Source organism: Salvelinus fontinalis, chromosome 26, assembly GCF_029448725.1.
Source record: "Salvelinus fontinalis isolate EN_2023a chromosome 26, ASM2944872v1, whole genome shotgun sequence".
NCBI lineage: Eukaryota > Metazoa > Chordata > Actinopteri > Salmoniformes > Salmonidae > Salvelinus > Salvelinus fontinalis.
Window position 1 is genome coordinate 22,463,033 of NC_074690.1, and position 12,427 is coordinate 22,475,459.

Here is a 12,427-nt window from a genome sequence, read left to right on the forward strand (position 1 = left end):
AGTATCCTGGCTACACACTGCCTTTCAGAACCAGTATACTCACACATCCTAACAGTATCCTGGCTACACACTGCCTTTGAGAACCAGTATACTCACACATCCTAACAGTATCCTGGCTACACACTGCCTTTCAGAACCAGTATACTCACACATCCTAACAGTATCCTGGCTACACACTGCCTTTGAGAACCAGTATACTCACACATCCTAACAGTATCCTGGCTACACACTGCCTTTGAGAACCAGTATACTCACACATCCTAACAGTATCCTGGCTACACACTGCCTTTGAGAACCAGTATACTCACACATCCTAACAGTATCCTGGCTACACACTGCCTTTCAGAACCAGTATACTCACACATGCAAACAGTATCCTGGCTACACACTGCCTTTCAGAACCAGTATACTCACACATCCTAACAGTATCCTGGCTACACACTGCCTTTGAGAACCAGTATACTCACACATCCTAACAGTATCCTGGCTACACACTGCCTTTAAGAACCAGTATACTCACACATCCTAACAGTATCCTGGCTACACACTGCCTTTGAGAACCAGTATACTCACACATGCAAACAGTATCCTGGCTACACACTGCCTTTGAGAACCAGTATACTCACACATCCTAACAGTATCCTGGCTACACACTGCCTTTGAGAACCAGTATACTCACACATCCTAACAGTATCCTGGCTACACACTGCCTTTGAGAACCAGTATACTCACACATGCAAACAGTATCCTGGCTACACACTGCCTTTGAGAACCAGTATACTCACACATCCTAACAGTATCCTGGCTACACACTGCCTTTGAGAACCAGTATACTCACACATCCTAACAGTATCCTGGCTACACACTGCCTTTCAGAACCAGTATACTCACACATGCAAACAGTATCCTGGCTACACACTGCCTTTGAGAACCAGTATACTCACACATCCTAACAGTATCCTGGCTACACACTGCCTTTGAGAACCAGTATACTCACACATGCAAACAGTATCCTGGCTACACACTGCCTTTGAGAACCAGTATACTCACACATCCTAACAGTATCCTGGCTACACACTGCCTTTGAGAACCAGTATACTCACACATCCTAACAGTATCCTGGCTACACACTGCCTTTGAGAACCAGTATACTCACACATGCAAACAGTATCCTGGCTACACACTGCCTTTGAGAACCAGTATACTCACACACGCAAACAGCTTCCATACATGGTACATGCCTTTGTTGGGTTGTTGAATCCTGGTTTGCAGAACTGCCTGTAGTAGTCCCAGGGCGCTGCAGTGATTTGGTATTGCAACTGCACATCTGTATAGGTGGAAAATTTGTCCGGGCACTTGGAAACACACATCTGTTTGGAAACGCACACACATTTTTATTAAAAGTCAGTAAGATGATATCATAGGAGGCTGGTGAGAGGAGGACGGCTGATAATAATAGCTGGGATGGAGTAAATGGAATGGTATCAAACTCCTGAAGAAGGCCGAGTGATGCCGAAACGTTGGTGATTTACCCAATAAATTACTGGGAGTGCGACTATATTTATTTTTAATATCAAACTCATGGAAACCAGGTGTTTGATACCATTCCAGTAATTCCGCTCCAGCCGTTACTATGAGCCCCAAGGTGAACTCATACTGTGGCTGATATGACCCCCATGTCTGAACAGCCACTACATTTGAAATACTCCATTATTCTCTCTATCTGATATCACTTGACCAATATGTTATGAATACCTGAGTGGTCGGGCACTGTAGGTTGATGAGGACAGCAGGGTTGGCACATTTCAGGATGTTGAAGTAGAACAGTGTGGATTTGTTTCTATAGCAAGAACAAACATGGACACGGTTTAGAACTGATGCAGTACTACCACTAGGTGGCTGTGGAGCACAGAGGACAGATTCAGAGAAAAGCCCTCGTATAGTCTGTCATACAATGATGTTAAAAAAGACAACCATCTCTCCCCTTCCGTTCCTAATATCCGTCTTAATTTTTGTAAATTGTAGCCTGTATGCTCCAGTGTTTCAGTATAATGGGTGAGAGAGTTATGTAGTCTCTTCTCTACACGTGTTTCAGGCTAAACTCCATCACAATCCCATAATCCTGGGAGAAAAACATAGTGCTAATTATGAGCTGCTGAGATCTGAGGGCTCTAGCTAGCTGGGAGTAAACACACTACTCCCTATCGCATAGCCCGGTCCCACAAACAGCCTTATCACAGCTTTACAGCTGTCGATAAAGAACAAATCTTCGCCATGGTTACAGCCTGTCAATCACGCTTGAGTTCTATGAGGGGAATTCAACACCGAGCAGTTTAGTGTGGGGATGCAGTATTAGACTTTGGATTCACTGGGTTTGATTTCACTGACAATGGGAACTGTGTGTGGGGGTGAGGTGCCTTTTAAATTGTAATGGTCAAATGGTCAATTTAATAGCGTTGAAGTACTTAGTGCTTAGATAAAGAACCAGCCAATGGTTCAGAGGACCACACTAGGGCTAGATGGAAGTTAAAGTTAACAACAGATCTAGGATCAGATGATCCTTAACTGAATTCAGGGGGATGAAAAAGTATCTGACGCTGTATCAGTGATAGGCGAAACCTCTGACAGGTGTGTTAATTGGCAGGTAAGCACCAATTAATAGCAGCAAATAGGGCACAGGGGAATTATCATGACCTCAAAAGGATCTACGGACTATTCAGTACTAATAGTATGCTAATCACTCACTACAGTAATTACTCACGCGTTTGGAGTGCCCTTCTGCCCACAGAACTGTCCGTAGCTGTCTGTAGGGTAGATCACCTTCCTGGGGTCACCTTGTAGCCACGCTGGAGAAAAAAAAAGAACGAGTGAGAGAGAGAGAGACAAGGAGACACAGAATGAGAGAGAAAGAAGCAGACAGATCGAGAGAGAAATGGAGAGAGAGAGAGACACACACACAAAGAGGGAGAAAGAAGAAGATGGAGAGAGGAAGCGAGAATAAATCATCCTCTTTTATCTCTGTTTTCTAATACCGAAATAAAATAAATATAGATGAAAAGTCTGGATAGACTGAAGACTTATTCCCACTCCCTGAATCAAACAGTTCAGTTTCTTTTGTATTGGAGAATCTCAACGTGTTCTTCAGCTCCTCTGGCAGAGTTTTAAAGACGAGGTCATTGTGTGTCTAACTGCTGCTCTGCTGTAAAAAACGCAATCACACTTCTCATTCCAGAGGCTACTGCTCTTCTAAGGCTTATTTTCTGCATCGTTTACAGCATTGTTCAGAAAGCATACAGGAAAGGAGATTTTGCTTTCTAAGACACAATGTGTGTGTGTGTATACGTGCATGTTTGTCTTTGTGTGTCGATTCGTTTTGATCAATAGTAGTACCTTTTCTCTATCAATGAGGCTGTCAGTGACTACCTCAGTCTAACAGTCTGACTGACTAAAGGAATCATTAAGGTAGTATTCCAGAACCATCCGATTCTAAATTGAATGCTTCTGTACAGTATCTGAAACTTAGTGAGTGCTAACGACAGACTTATAAGGAAATATAGAGATGGATGGGCATGTGCGGACCTAGCCCTGTTGATATATGGTATGGTTGCAGCTGCTCTACAAATCAAAGCGAATCAGTAATTATGCTGAATAAATCAGACACTGAATGATGTCAGAATTAATCTTTGTAGTATGGTCAAAGTTTACTGTAAATCAGCACAGCCAGAGGATTTCCCCCAAACCACACAAGATGACTCTGGGATGAGAGATAAATTGTGTGTGTTTTAGTGATGCCAGCTGTTTGTTCATCCGCATCTGCCCACAATTCCTAATAACCCATCCGCAACCTCTTGACTATATGTGATAAAGTTCAAATCTGAGGACCGCACCTGACCCTAACCCGCTAATAGGGCGATAGAAAATGCACTGTTCAGTCAGAGACGGCGGAATAATTTGACAGGGGGTGCAGTATTTTTGTTGTTGTTGCCGGTTTTAAGGAAATTAAAAGCAGTGAAAACGACCCAACATGTTTCTGATAAGATTTCAGTTTCGGCTTGGATGCATATTTTATGTGGTAGATATACTATCAGCTTTTATGATGCTGATAAGATAGCACCTTTACAGACGGTCCCTAACATTCTGAAATAAATAAATAATATTTCTCCACTCCTGTTCCTGTGTCAATTTACATTTGATGTATACATTTTACTGCAAGAAATGCTTAATTCGGCAGGAGTTAATATTAAGACAATGTGAAAGGTTATAAACCTCCAGTCAGTGTCCAGATTTCAGTTTCCATTTAACCCATCAGAACAGTAGGTTAGAGTTCCTTGATGTGCTATAGGCCTTTTTGAAGTCCCGTTTTGTGACTGTCTAATATGTATATTGCCTCACAATCATCACACACAACAGCCTCTATCATCCTCTTTTACCACTTCACCAAATCTTTACCAAACATTACTTTTCTGGGCCCTCATTCCCTTTCTTTTCAACTCTTCATTTCGTAGCTTTTCTCTTATTGAATAAAACTCTGACATTGTCATTTTTGCCTCAGTGGATCGACATTAAGATTCTGCCCAAGTTCCCAAAAGCATTTGGCGATTGGCGTGTATTTGGCACACGTACGTACAGTAAGACAATAAAGCTTAGGCTTACGCACTAATGGCAGATCAAAAATTATGAGAAAAAAAACCCAATGTAGCCTATAGATATGAATTGCACAAGAATGATACATTTATGGACTTTTAATGCATTGATCTCTTCTCTTTATTCAACCCGCTTGCTACCCACCCGCACTTCATCCATACAATATTTTATGACCCTAAACCCGCCCGCGGATATAACCACAGGGACTGCAGGTTATGAGTCAACCCGAAAATCCTGACTGTGTGTCTGTGTGTGTATGTGTCTGTGCAAGAGAGAAAGGCTAAGGCAGAGAAAAGAAAGAAGATTGAAGAGAGTGTGTTCCTGAGAGGATGAAGTCATTATGGATGTTTGTGGGATGTAGAGGGGCTTGGAGTGGAGTAGATTGTAGTAAGGTGTGTGTGTGTGTGTGTGAGAGATTTTGCATGTGTGTGTATTTTGTGTGGGTTTATGCATATGAAGGAGGGGGAGGGGGGCTCTCCTCTCCTGATGGCATGAGGTCATTGGTAGCTGGCAGGCGGTATGAAGAGTTAAGAGTGACTTCATAATCACTCCAATATCAAGCTCTCTAAACGCTCTATTGGTTTTGACTGCCAGCCTCCCTACTGCTCTTTAAAGAATGAGATCACACTAAAATATGAGACCAGAGCTCCACACGCCTTTACCGAGGTGAACTCATACTAAAACATGAGATGGAATGGCCGTGGCATATTGAAAAATAATGAACTCATACAAAAATATGAGTCTATAGCGCTGGGTTGCAGCAAAAGGGGACAACTTATATTATAAATGGGTCTGTATGGCAAGGTTAAATAATGACATTGGAAAGAATAAGGCCAGATCGGCAATTAAAGGTCATGGGTAGCTGATGGCCAGTAAGTTGCTTCTATGAACTTGAATCAGCTGCATCAAAGAAGGGTTAGGATTGGGATGCTCCTCATCTCAATGTTTCAGAAGCTGAATATATCAACAACAACAAAAAACTGATGCCTGCATTCACTTATTCTGAAAATTTGAGGGATTTATTTGTGTGCTGACTTGCCAAGGCCATTCTCTGGTTGAATTTGGCTACAGGACTAAATGTATGTTTTTATAGTGTGCAACTAAGCACTGCAAGTTAGGTTTTGATTGAATGAAGCTCTACGTTGTCAAAGGCAATGTCACAGTAGGAAACGTTCCCTTTTTCAACAGAGACCCCATGTTGCGACTGTCAAAAGGCCTGAACCAAAAGGATTTTTGAACAATGGCTTCTCTCTTCTCTCTCTGCCTGTTCTTTTCTGAATATCCCTTTATTCAACACTGACCAGATATCAGTCATAACCCAACTCTACTACAAGAATCAATACACAGGATTGCTGTATTTTCCCTTTCTGCGTTTTATCCTTCTCTCTTTTCTCAACGATACATCTTCCTTTTATTGGGCTACAGTTGGGCATAGGGAGTAGGGCTGCCTATAACGTTTGCACCTAGTGGGAATGGTAATATAAGGGGAACAATTGATTACATTAATGAGTAAGTATTCACAGGGGGGGGGGGGGGTCCGCTAACAGGGGAAATTGTAGAGTACAGCATGCATAGTAAATAACTGCTTCTATTCAATTTTGAATCAACTTTATCTTCAGTGCAGTCACTCCTAAACCTACACTTTTAATTCTTTAGCTGTTTACCATTTCTGAGATCATTACTATGAGAAAACGTACACAACTTTTGAAGCAGAACCAATCACTGAGCGATGGATTGATCTTTAGCAGAAGAGGGGAGAGAGGGAGTAAAATAATAAAGAGATTAGAGAGGGAAGCCCAGAAGCGCTTCATAGAGCTGTGGGAGGAACATGAAAACAGTAATTTCTACCATCTTCAGAGGTGATGTGAACCCAACGTCTTCAAACTGTCTTTGAATAGAACAGATGCTACACACCTCTCTCTCTCTCTTTGTATCTCTCTACAGCACAATGTATGACCTGTAGCTATGTTCACTATCTCTCACACTTGCTACTTTCTTTCTTTGCTACTCTTTCTTTCTCTCTATCTCTTGTTTCTCTGACACAAACACACCCTTTCTTGTGTTCATCTTACTACTCCGCCATCTAACTACGTAGTTAGAACCGACTGCTATTCGGGTTTATCTTTCTCTAACATGGTAGTGAGTATTGATGGTGGGATTTCAGAGCCCTCTGATCAAAGGTTCATCTACTGACTCCCACTCAGGGGGACAGTGTTTGGGCCACTGTGGCATTATCATTGCTTACAATTAACACGTCTAAACACAACTCATGTAGCATCTCCTTTTCATTGCTTGTTTACACTGTTTTGAACGTAACAGAACTTTGACTCCACTAGGACGAGGAAATAAAGGATAATACTTGTCTCACATTGGCATAATTTCTAGACATTTGGGAATGCGAGACAGCTGGACATCGAGTTTTGTCCAATGCATGTAGACCTATACATCATGAAGAGTTGTGAGTTCCCATGTATAGACATCCTTCCACTGTTCTGGTAATATAGTGGTTATGGTCCACTCACCCACAGTCCCCAGTGCTATGTATCCAAAGATGACGATGACGAAGATCACACAGCAAAACAAGTCTGTGCAGCTTCTGTAGAGAGGGAAAAAAACAAAGGGAGAAAGAGGTAGAGAATCTCAATTGCTCACTACTTCTCAATTCCCATTGGATGAGAAAGCAAGAGGTCCCTCCCTCTGACCTTCTTCTCCAATGGGTTTGAGAAGGAGGCAAGGGGAGAGGATGCGAGGAGTATGCAATTGAGATTCTCCCATTGAGATAGGGAGAGAAAGAAGAAGAAAAGGTCAATATCCTTGAGGCTTTCAACATACCCTGAGAGAGAGAAACGAGAGGACAGAGAGATAAATACACACCAAGGCCTTGCTCATTATTCTGGTAAAGATCAAAACAGCTGCAGAGGGGACCATGGTGATGATGAGATGCTTTCACAACGGAAAATAAATATTAACCTCAACAAATCTGCTGCTATGACTCTCTCTAGACACACCACATTCCCATACTCTCTTTCCCAGGGTTTGGCAATCAGAATGGCTCTTGCAGTGTGTATACCTGTGTGTGGCAAGTGCTTACATCTTTCTATCCAACCGGGGACGGGATAGAGTCACATATCCACAAACAGTAGTGCGTGTGTACACATGTGTGTGTGTGTGTGCGTGGGGGGGGGGGGGGGGGGGGGTGTATATGTTGTTTACACATGTGTGTGTGTGTGTGGGGGGGGGGGGTGTATATGTTGTTTACACATGTGTGTGTGTGTGTGGGGGGGGGGGGGGGGTGTATATGTTGTTTACACATGTGTGTGTGTGGGGGGGGGGGGGGTGTATATGTTGTTTACACATGTGTGTGTGTGTGTGTGTGGGGGGGGGGTGTATATGTTGTTTACACATGTGTGTGTGTGTGTGTGTGGGGGGGGGGGGGTGTATATGTTGTTTACACATGTGTGTGTGTGTGTGGGGGGGGGGTGTATATGTTGTTTACACATGTGTGTGTGTGTGGGGGGGTGTATATGTTGTTTACACATGTGTGTGTGTGTGTGTGGGGGGGGGGGGGGTGTATATGTTGTTTACACATGTGTGTGTGTGGGGGGGGGGTGGGGGGGTGTATATGTTGTTTACACATGTGTGTGTGTGTGGGGGGGGTGTATATGTTGTTTACACATGTGTGTGTGTGGGGGGGGGGGTGTATATGTTGTTTACACATGTGTGTGTGTGTGGGGGGGGGGGGTGGGGGTGTATATGTTGTTTACACATGTGTGTGTGTGTGTGTGTGTGTGTGTGGGGGGGTGTATATGTTGTTTACACATGTGTGTGTGTGTGTGGGGGGGGGGTTGAGGGTGTATATGTTGTTTACACATGTGTGTGTGTGTGTGTGGGGGGGGGGGTGTATATGTTGTTTACACATGTGTGTGTGTGTGTGTGTGGGGGGGGGGTGTATATGTTGTTTACACATGTGTGTGTGTGGGGGGGGTGGGGGTGTATATGTTGTTTACACATGTGTGTGTGTGTGGGGGGGGGGGGGGGGGTGTATATGTTGTTTACACATGTGTGTGTGTGTGGGGGGGGGGGGTGTATATGTTGTTTACACATGTGTGTGTGTGGGGGGGGGGGGTATATGTTGTTTACACATGTGTGTGTGTGTGGGGGGGGGGGGGTGTATATGTTGTTTACACATGTGTGTGTGTGTGGGGCGGGGGGTGTATATGTTGTGTACACATGTGTGTGTGTGTGTGGGGGGGGGGGGGGGGGGGTGTATATGTTGTGTACACATGTGGGGGGGGGGGGGGGGTGTATATGTTGTGTACACATGTGTGTGTGTGTGTGGGGGGGGGGGGGTGTATATGTTGTTTACACATGTTCCGAACCTGATTATTGTCAGCGTGGTTTCCAGGAAAATCAGCGACCTACAGTACCAGTCAAAAATGGGACACACCTACTCATTCAAGGGTTTTTCTTTATTTTTACTATTTTCTACATTGTAGAATAATAGTGAAGACATCAAAACTATGAAATAACACATATGGAATCGTGTAGTAACCAAGAAAGTGTGAAACAAATCAAATTATATTTTATTTTTGAGATTCTTCAAAGTAGCTGCCCTTTGCCTTGATGACAGCTTTGCACACTCTTGGCATTTTCTCAACCAGTTTCATTTGGTAGTCGCCTGGAATGCATTTCAATTATCACGTGTGCCATGTTAAAAGTTCATTTGTGGAATGTCTTTCCTTCTTAATTCGTTTGAGCCAATCAGTTGTGTTGTGACAAGGTAGGGGTGGTATACAGAAGATAGCCATATTTGGTAAAAGACCAAGTCCATATTACAGCAAGAACATCTCAAATAAGCAAAGAGAAATGACAGTCCATCATTACTTTTTGATTTTATTTAAGTTTATTTCACATTTATTTAACCAGGTAAGCTGGTTAAACAAGTTCTCATTTACAACTGCGACCTGGCCAAGATAAAGCAAAGCAGTGCGACACAAACAACAGAGTTACACATGGAATAAACAAACGTACAGTCAATAACACAATAGAAAAAAAAATTAAGTCTATATACAGTGTGTGCAAATTGCGTGAGGAGGTACGCAATAAATGGCCATAGTAGAGAAGTAATTATAATTTAGCAGATTTACACTGGAGTGATAAATGAGCAGATGATGATGTGCAAGTAGAGATACGAGTGAGCAAAAGAGCAGAAAGTAAATAAAAACAATATGGGGATGAGGTAGGTAGATTGGGTGGGCTATTTACAGATAAACTATGTACAGCTGCAGCAATCGGTTAGCTGCTCAGATAGCTGATGTTTAAAGTTAGTGAGGGAAATATGTCTCCAGCTTCAGCAATTTTTGCAATTCGTTCCAGTCACTGGCAGCAGAGAACTGGAAGGAAAGGCGGCCAAAGGAGGTGTTGGCTTTGGGGACGACCAGTGAGATATACAGTGGGGCAAAAAAGTATTTAGTCAGCCACCAATTGTGCAAGTTCTCCCACTTAAAAAGATGAGAGGCCTGTAATTTTCATCATAGGTACACTTCAACTATGACAGACAAAATGCGAAGAAAAAAAATCCAGAAAATCACATTGTAGGATTTTTTATGAATTTATTTGCAAATTATGGTGGAAAATAAGTATTTGGTCAATAACAAAAGTTTCTCAATACTTTGTTATATAAAGACAGAGGTCAAACGTTTTCTGTAAGTCTTCACAAGGTTTTCACACACTGTTGCTGGTATTTTGGCCCATTCCTCCATGCAGATCTCCTCTAGAGCAGTGATGTTTTGGGGCTGTTGCTGGGCAACACGGACTTTCAACTCCCTCCAAAGATTTTCTATGGGGTTGAGATCTGGAGACTGGCTAGGCCACTCCAGGACCTTGAAATGCTTCTTACGAAGCCACTCCTTCGTTGTCCGGGCGGTGTGTTTGGGATCATTGTCATGCTGAAAGACCCAGCCACGTTTCATATTCAATGCCCTTGCTGATGGAAGGAGGTTTTCACTCAAAATCTCACGATACATGGCCCCATGCATTCTTTCCTTTACACGGATCAGTCGTCCTGGTCCCTTTGAAGAAAAACAGCCCCAAAGCATGATGTTTCCACGGTATGGTGTTCTTTGGATGCAACTCAGCATTCTTTGTCCTCCAAACACGATGAGTTGAGTTTTTACCAAAAAGTTCTATTTTGGTTTCATCTGACCATATGACATTCTCCCAATCTTCTTCTGGATCATCCAAATGCTCTCTAGCAAACTTCAGACGGGCCTGGACATGTACTGGCTTAAGCAGGGGGACACGTCTGGCACTGCAGGATTTGAGTCCCTGGCGACGTAGTGTGTTACTGATGGTAGGCTTTGTTACTTTGGTCCCAGCTCTGCAGGTCATTCACTACGTACCCCCGTGTGGTTCTGGGATTTTTGCTCACCGTTCTTGTGATCATTTTGACCCCACGGGGGGTGAGATCTTGCGTGGAGCCCCAGATCGAGGGAGATTATCAGTGGTCTTGTATGTCTTCCATTTCCTAATAATTGCTCCCACAGTTGATCTCTTCAAACCAAGCTGCTTACCTATTGCAGATTCAGTCTTCCCAGCCTGGTGCAGGTCTACAATTTTGTTTCTGGTGTCCTTTGACAGCTCTTTGGTCTTGGCCATAGTGGAGTTTGGAGTGTGACTGTTTGAGGTTGTGGACAGGTGTCTTTTATACTGATAACAAGTTCAAACAGGTGCCATTAATACAGGTAACGAGTGGATGACAGAGGAGCCTCTTAAAGAAGTTACAGGTCTGTGAAAGCCAGAAATCTTGCTTGTTTGTAGGTGACCAAATACTTATTTTCCACCATAATTTGCAAATAAATTCATTAAAAATCCTACAATGTGATTTTCTGGATTTTTTTCTCTCATTTTGTCTGTCATAGTTGAAGTGTACCTATGATGAAAATTACAGGCCTCTCTCATCTTTTTAAGTGGGAGAACTTGCACAATTGGTGGCTGACTAAATATTTTTTTGCCCCACTGTATATACAGAGAAAAGAGTCGGCCTGAGAATTTACCCTGTGGTACCCCCATAGAGACTGCCAGAGGTCCGGACAACAGGCCCTCCGATTTGACACACTGAACTCTGTCTGCGAAGTAGTTGGTGAACCAGGCGAGGCAGTCATTTGAGAAACCAAGGCTGTTGAGTCTGCCGATAAGAATGTGGTGATTGACAGAGTCGAAAGCCTTGGCCAGGTCGATGAAGACGGCTGCACAGTACTGTCTTTTATCGATGGCGGTTATGATATTGTTTAGTACCTTGAGCGTGGATGAGGTGCACCCGTGACCAGCTCGGAAACCGGATTGCACAGCGGAGAAGGTACGGTGGGATTCGAAATGGTCAGTGATCTGTTTATTAACTTGGCCTTCAAAGACTTTAGAGAGGCAGGGCAGGAAGGATATAGGTCTATAACAGTTTTGGTCTAGAGTGTCTCCCCCCTTTGAAGAGGGGGATGACCGCGGAAGCTTTCCAATCTTTAGGGATCTCGAACAATATGAAAGAGAGGTTGAACAGACTGGTAAATGGGGTTGCAGCTCTTTCAGAACATCTGCTATCTGGATTTGGGTGAAGGAGAAGCTGGGGAGGCTCGGGCAAGTAGCTGCGGGGTGGGCGGAGCTGTTGGCCGGGTTCGGGGGTTGGGGTAGCCAGGCGGAAAGCATGGCCAGCCGTAGAGAAATTCTTATTGAAATATTAGAATATCATGGATTTATCGGTGGTGACCGTGTTACCTAGCCTCAGTGCAGT

General features: G+C 43.5%; 1 protein-coding gene across 1 annotated transcript in view; it reads right to left on the minus strand.

The window, feature by feature from the left end:
* LOC129823938 (choline transporter-like protein 5-A) overlaps window positions 1-12,427 on the minus strand; it is a 75,187-nt gene that overhangs the window by 13,611 nt on the left and 49,149 nt on the right. The window contains exons 3-6 of the mRNA XM_055883070.1: window positions 7,167-7,240; window positions 2,762-2,846; window positions 1,756-1,840; window positions 1,242-1,370 (exon numbers count right to left, since the gene is read on the minus strand). Of these exons, the coding sequence (XP_055739045.1) occupies window positions 1,242-1,370; window positions 1,756-1,840; window positions 2,762-2,846; window positions 7,167-7,240 (373 nt within the window). The remainder of the gene's footprint in view (window positions 1-1,241; window positions 1,371-1,755; window positions 1,841-2,761; window positions 2,847-7,166; window positions 7,241-12,427) is intronic.